General features: G+C 34.1%; 1 protein-coding gene across 1 annotated transcript; it reads left to right on the top strand.

Moving 5' to 3' along the window:
- Positions 1 to 1,811: 1,811 nt before the first annotated feature.
- On the top strand, positions 1,812 to 5,130 carry LOC110036552 (amino acid permease 3-like). The gene is made up of 7 exons (XM_020741021.1): positions 1,812 to 2,066; positions 3,081 to 3,314; positions 3,397 to 3,490; positions 3,579 to 3,796; positions 3,880 to 4,019; positions 4,107 to 4,334; positions 4,416 to 5,130. Exons 1-7 carry the CDS (start codon positions 2,003 to 2,005, stop codon positions 4,839 to 4,841), a joined length of 1,404 nt encoding a protein of 467 aa, XP_020596680.1. The 5' UTR covers positions 1,812 to 2,002; the 3' UTR covers positions 4,842 to 5,130.
- The last annotated feature ends 2,155 nt before the right edge of the window (positions 5,131 to 7,285 follow it).

Here is a 7,285-nt window from a genome sequence, read left to right as displayed (position 1 = left end):
CATTACCCTTTGAAGTAACTACCAGGCGGTTACAAAAAAGTTTTGCTTAATTCTAATTCTGCCCCTCATCAAATTAGAATTTGCACTTATGGTATCCACACTATAATATCATGACAAATGTGCCCAAAGTCATAAACTTAATTCTAAATTAGACCACAATAATTTTGACTTATTAAATGATGACCCAACACATTTATTAATTAACATTGTAGTCCCAAAATTAATTCAACATTTTGTGAACAACAATGGCTAAGGGCCAAAAAATCGAAAAAAAAAATTTCTTAAGAAAAAACTGAATGTGAACCTGGCTCTGATACCAATTGTTCGGACTAAAAAAAATCACATTCTATTTCAAGAGAAATAAACCATAGATTAGCGGAAGCGTACCGGAGTCCATTAGATCGATTGCACAAGGTATGGTGCAAGAAAGGGATGTGTCTCTCTGCAAATTGGGGACCATCACCCTTTGAAGTAACTACCAGGCGGTTACAATAACTACCAGGCGGTTACAAAAAAGTTTTGCTTAATTCTAATTCTGCCCCTCATCAAATTAGAATTTGCACTTATGGTATCCACACTATAATATCATGACAAATGTGCCCAAAGTCATAAACTTAATTCTAAATTAGACCACAATAATTTTGACTTATTAAATGATGACCCAACACATTTATTAATTAACATTGTAGTCCCAAAATTAATTCAACATTTTCATGTAAAAGTAAGACAGTTTGCATGTAAAAATTGAGATTTAGATGTTAAATATATAAATACATAGGAATTGATTTTGGTACTATTTTTCTTTAATCTGGAGACACGCCTATTGTGGATAATTTATTGAGATTTTTTTATTATATTTGTTATTTTATTATTATTATTATTTTTATCATCTTTCTGTGTTCTTTTTCACCCTGTGATGAGTTTTAGCATATTTCAACCGAAAATTTTGATTACCAATTGAAATACGAAACTATTATCGGCTAAATTGTAAGACAGTTTGCATGTAAAAGTAAGACAGTTTGCATGTAAAAATTGAGATTTAGATGTTAAATATATAAATACATAGGAATTGATTTTGGTACTATTTTTCTTTAATCTGGAGACACGCCTATTGTGGATAATTTATTGAGATTTTTTTATTATATTTGTCATTTTATTATTATTATTTTTATCATCTTTCTGTGTTCTTTTTCCACCCTGTGATGAGTTTTAGCATATTTTAACCGAAAATTTTGATTACCAATTGAAATATAAAACTATTACCGACTAAATTGTAAGACAGTTTGCATGTAAAAGTAAGACAGTTTGCATGTAAAAATTGAGATTTAGATGTTAAATATATAAATACATAGGAATTGATTTTGGTACTATTTTCTTTAATCTGGAGACATGCCTATTGTGGATAATTTATTGAGATTTTTTTATTATATTTATCATTTTATTATTATTATTATTTTTATCATCTTTCTATGTTCTTTCTCACCCTGTGATGAGTTTTAACATATTTCAACCGAAAATTTTGATTACCAATTGAAATACGAAACTATTACCGGCTAAATTGTCAATCTCTAATGGTTGGTCTTCCTGCAATTTGTGAAATATCCCGACTTCATCTTTTAAATCCTCACACATGTCATTATTCTTTGTTTTTTTATTATATTATACAACTCAAATCAAATTAGTTTGAATCCATCACATCAAACTAACTTTTTTATTCATTTTACTCACTCTAATAAGGCTGCATTTGAAGAAACATTTAGGTCAAACAATCAGATTTAAAAGTTACGTCCATGGAAAGCAAGAGTCCAGCTCTAGCAGAGGCGCCTATGTGAAATTAATTACCTTCTAACTTTTGTGAACTAGAATGAAAGTATCATACTAATTTCTACCTTAAGGTCCACAGAGCGTAGCGTATATTTAACCCAGCGCAAATCCGCACTGATTTACTCTGCCCAAGGAGAAGATAGAAAACCTAGAGCTTTCGGAGAGAAAGATCCCGGAGATGAGCATGCAGTTACCGAACGCCAGCCAACAGCTTGACGACGATGGCCGGCCGAAGAGGACAGGTTTATCTCCCCTCTTCTTATCCATCATTTTTCTTCTTCGATTTGCTAGAATTAGTTGCTTCTATTTTATTTTTCCCTTTCATTCTTCTGCATCTGGTTCCTTAACCCAACGCATGGATGGAGCGGAGCTTCTTTAGTCCAACACCGTTCTGGTTTTATTATCTCCGGGGGTTTTATGGTTTTGGAGTTTCTAAGATGATTTATCGAACACTATATATTTCACTGTAATCATGGAATGAAAATGATGCATTCTGTATCCAAGCTTCCATAGCAACTTAATATTGTCTCCAACATCGCGGCGTCGTTCAATCTGAATTTTCCCGAACTATAACTTAAGAAAAAATTCCTGAAAGACCATATGTAACGGGTGAAAATCCAAAACTGTGTAAAACTTCAATTTTTTAAGAGGAGCATCATTCTATCTTTACACACCTAAACAGCTTCATTAACCAAAACTGCATTGAGGAGTATGCCTCGGCGTTCGGGGTTGGATTCGAAGTCGAGGTTTCAGAAGCCTTTTTCTTCGAAGTGCATGCGGTGTTGAGGAGAAATCATTAATATCTTTTCATTTTTAACACGTTGCTTCTCCTTCCAAGAAAGCAGAGTCAATGTCCTTTTTCTTTTTTATTTTTTTAAATTGGAGAATATGTAAATATTTATTTGGAATAATGTCAAAAGTTATTAGATTGGGTGGAAAACGGAGGCTACCAGTCATTACCAAAATGACTAAAAGAGTTATTTACTTTCATTGAATGCTTTTTGTGGCTAACACTTGTCTGATAATTTAACGGCTTGGTAGATCATCTAGAACATCTGAGAGACGATTGATTAATTTTTTTTCTTGATGATCCAAAATGACTAAAAGAGTTATTTACTTTCATTGAAGGCTTTTTGTGGCTAACACTTGTCTGATAATTTAACAGCTTGGTAGATCATCTAGAACATCTGAGAGGCAATTGATTAATTTTTTTTCTTGATGATAACTAAATAAAACGATTGTGAGTGAGTTTTCAGGCACGGTATGGACAGCCAGCGCGCATATCATAACTGCAGTGATCGGATCCGGAGTTTTATCACTTGCATGGGCCATAGCCCAGCTTGGTTGGATCATCGGGCCCATTACCCTCATCCTCTTCTCCCTTATCACCCTCTACACTTCCCGCCTCCTGGCCGATTGCTACCGCAACTCCGATCCTACAAACGGCAAACGGAACCCAACTTATATGAGAGCCGTCAAATCAAATCTCGGTCTGTTCTCCACATAATTAACAGCTTGGTTTTGTTCCTCAAATTGATTATAAGAAATTGATCTGAAAGCTAAGCGATGCAGGGAAAGCTCAAATATGGATGTGTGGGCTGAGTCAGTATGTCAATCTCTGTGGAACTGCGGTTGGCTACACCATCACGGCTTCCGTTAGCGCTGCGTAAGCTCCAATTTTGCACTAAATGCCAGTTTCTCACAATAAGAAAATCAATGATTTGATCCATGTGAGGGCAATGTAATGGTTGCAGAGCTATTAGCAAGTCTCGTTGTTTCCACAAGAATGGCCATGAAGCGGATTGCAGCATCTCCTATAGCATGTACATGATTTCCTTTGGCGTGATTCAAATTTTGTTCTCTCAGCTCCCGGACTTCCATAACCTCTGGTGGCTCTCCATGCTGGCAGCTATAATGTCCTTCACATATTCGCTGATTGGCGTTGGGCTTGCGCTGGCCCAAACTGTTTCAGGTAGAGAAGTTTGTCAAACAACTTGAATCAATGGAGTAATTTTCCTTAGTCAAAAATTGAATTTGAATTTCTTCTTTGAGCAGGAAAGGGTGGAACCACTACTATCACCGGAACCGAGATTGGCGTCGACGTGACGGTGGCGGAGAAGATTTGGAATGCCTTCCAGGCACTTGGAGATATTGCATTTGCGTACTCCTACTCTTTGGTGTTAATTGAAATTCAGGTTGACTAAAGAAAAAAGAAAAAAAATTCTAGTACCATATGAAACATATGTACATTAATTTCATTATTGTCTCTGTAAAACATTCAGGATACGCTGAAATCGACACCAGCTGAGAACCAAGTCATGAAAAAAGCAAGTTTTATAGGTGTTTTGACAACCACAGTGTTCTACATGCTATGTGGCTGCCTTGGATATGCAGCCTTTGGCAACAAGGCTCCCGGAAACATGCTTACTGGGTTTGGATTTTTTGAGCCTTTTTGGTTGATTGATATTGCCAATATATGTATAGTGGTTCATTTGCTAGGAGCATACCAGGTTTGCTTATTTCAGTAATAACTCAAAGCTATTCCATTTTTATCTGAAAATCTCGGATTTAATTGATGAACATATAAATAGGTGTTCAGCCAACCTGTTTTTGCGGCCGTTGAAAACTGTGTCAAGCAAAAATGGCCGAACTTGAAAATATTGAACAAAGAAATGATTGATACGAGCTGGAGATATTATCCAATCAAAATCAACTTGTTCAGGTTAATCTGGAGGACTGCATTTGTTGTGACGAGCACGCTTCTTGCAATCATCATGCCTTTCTTCAACGATATAATGGGATTTCTCGGAGCAGTGGGCTTTTGGCCCTTGACTGTGTATTTTCCCATTGAAATGTACATGAAACAGAAGAACATTGCAAGGCTGAGCACAAAGGGAATATTTCTGCAGATATTGAGTTTTATTTGCTTGCTTGTGTCTATAGCGGCAGCTGTTGGTTCTGTTGAAGGAATCATCGTATCTCTGGGTAAATATAAACCATTCCATGCCGAGTTATGAGCAGCCGTTGCCAAAATTTTAAGAAGCCTTTGTAGGAAAGTTATTCTGAATTCCTACATCTGGTGAATATTTCAATGTAGCTCTTGTTGGAATTAGTAGATGGCTATGTATAAATGTAAGTGTTTCATGCCTGTCATTCTGATCCTAGTTCTATGTGACTATTGTCGAATATCACTTAACAGGTGGAATCATGGCCTACTCTGCAGCACACAGCAAAATATTGTTAGTGAACATAAGCAATAACATTGCAACGACTTGTTAATTTCGCATGGTTATTCAGAGAACGAAGCACCCAGTATTAAATCTCAAAGGCTTTTGAATTATTTCAGAGGTTGATTTAGAGAATTATAGTGAATGTGTCTTTATTCAACAAGAAAAATCTATGGGGACCAAAAATGCATCATTTTGATAATAATTAGTCTTTAAGACCATAAATTAGGCTAAACTTAATTCATCCCAAGCTTCCCTTCTACAGGCATAGGTTCCAACATTATCATCTAGGGATCCTAATGTTGACAGTTACATGATCTCATAATCTTGATGACTCCCATAAGGTTCCAATTTGTGAATGTCAATGGTGTTAAATGACAATACAGAAGAGAAGAGATTGATATCAACTTTGCACCCTTTTATTTCTTAAAAAAATTTTGATGAAGGTAACATTATGTAGGCTACAAATCATATTATTGATAATTTGATCATCTAATAATTTAGTTGTCAGATACACTCACTTCATAATTTATGGCATTGAGTTGGTGCCTCATATTCATCAAATAAGGACATTTTCGGTGTTAGAATGTTGTTGTTGGCTTTTAGTCAGCTTCTAAGCCTTGCTGGCATGAGCGGGTACATCAGGCTCGTCAAGGAATGTAATTGCTGAAATATTTTTCAATCAATCAAGGAGATTATTTAGTGCATGCCTTCTTGGAAAGGATAATGAATGTTTCAACCAACGCTCGACCAATCCAACCTTTTCTTTCTTAGTAAGTCATCAATCCCATATCATGAAGGAGTATTGTGAGAAAACAACAAAGTTTAGATATTGATATCATCAAATTAAAATGGTTGTATGAACCTACTTATATTAAGAAAAAGGAATAGATGATGTTCTTAATGTAAGGGAAATTTGAATACATAGCACACAATTCTTATGTATTTACATATCTCACAACTAAACTTTTGTAATTACTGACATAAAACTTTGGTTCTTTAAACCTATGAATAAAAAAGTGTGTTCACTTTTAAAAAATAGTAAATGTATTCTTTTTGCTATGCTATTAAATATTTGAGTGATTTGTGTGTAAATATCTAAGTTTGCATATAAAATAAGTAAAAACATAAGAATTTTGTGCAATGTATGTAAATGCCCCTTAAAAAAAAGGTAGAATATCCTCAATTCTAATGGATTATTGGAAAATTAGATTATACAAATTCTCATTTTAAATTGATGTAACATATGGATTTATCTAATATATAATATAATAACTTTAATTTCCCACAACAATCTCATGTAGCAGCTATAAGCGCACATCGAGTGTTTTCATATCAAAAAGTTGAAATTCTTCATAGAATGAGACTCAAAAAATAAGAATTCAATTTACAATTGAAAATGAAATAAAAGACAATTTCACATTGTGAGCTTCAACATTAACAATTTTGAATTTTGATTCCTAAATGCATTTACCCTTGTATTATTACCCAAGTAGAACACATTCTATGTCGACCTTATTTTTTAATGTGTGCAATAGCTTTGTTGCACAAATTTTCTTGCACTATATTCTCGTATAAACACTTCAATCCAATCCAATGGCATTTTGAACTACTACTACAACTAATAATTGCAACATTAATTATGCAATTACAGTTGTTCTGCTCCTGCTCAAGCAATGGAATCCATCAACATATTGATCATCTTCAACCCATATCATTAATTTCCTCATAATTTCCAAAGGATCATGTGCATCAACTATTAAACATCAAATTATTCAATTCTTTTTTTTCTAGCAAATGCTATTAGACTTCTCACATCTCCTACAAATCGTGAAATGTTTTTACCCCATGAAATTCTCACTTTGTCTAGAACAACCAGACATCCTAATTATTAGAAACTCCAATATACAATCACTCCGCATTCATTTCTACAATATCACATAAAAAAGAAAAATCCAAAAAAAAGAAAAATTAAAACTTATTCTAAATTCACAAATGCAAACCACAGACTTTAATCAATAATCACATGCCTTCTCTCCAAGGATCCAATGAGTGATGATGGATAAAAACAGAGACTTTGACATTGTCGAAGGACAAGTTTAAATAAAACGCCTGAAAATATAAATCGCTCCATATTTATTTAAATAAGTTATAATGTTAATAAAAATATATCAATATAATGGCAAAAGATGAGAGTTATAAAACCAATCATTCTTAGGGTTGGATGTGAGTCC

The sequence above is a fragment of the Phalaenopsis equestris genome, unplaced genomic scaffold (genome assembly GCF_001263595.1).
Source record: "Phalaenopsis equestris unplaced genomic scaffold, ASM126359v1 Scaffold208224, whole genome shotgun sequence".
Lineage (NCBI taxonomy): Eukaryota > Viridiplantae > Streptophyta > Magnoliopsida > Asparagales > Orchidaceae > Phalaenopsis > Phalaenopsis equestris.
Note: the sequence above shows the minus strand (reverse complement) of the source record. Positions and strands in the feature narration are given on the sequence as shown.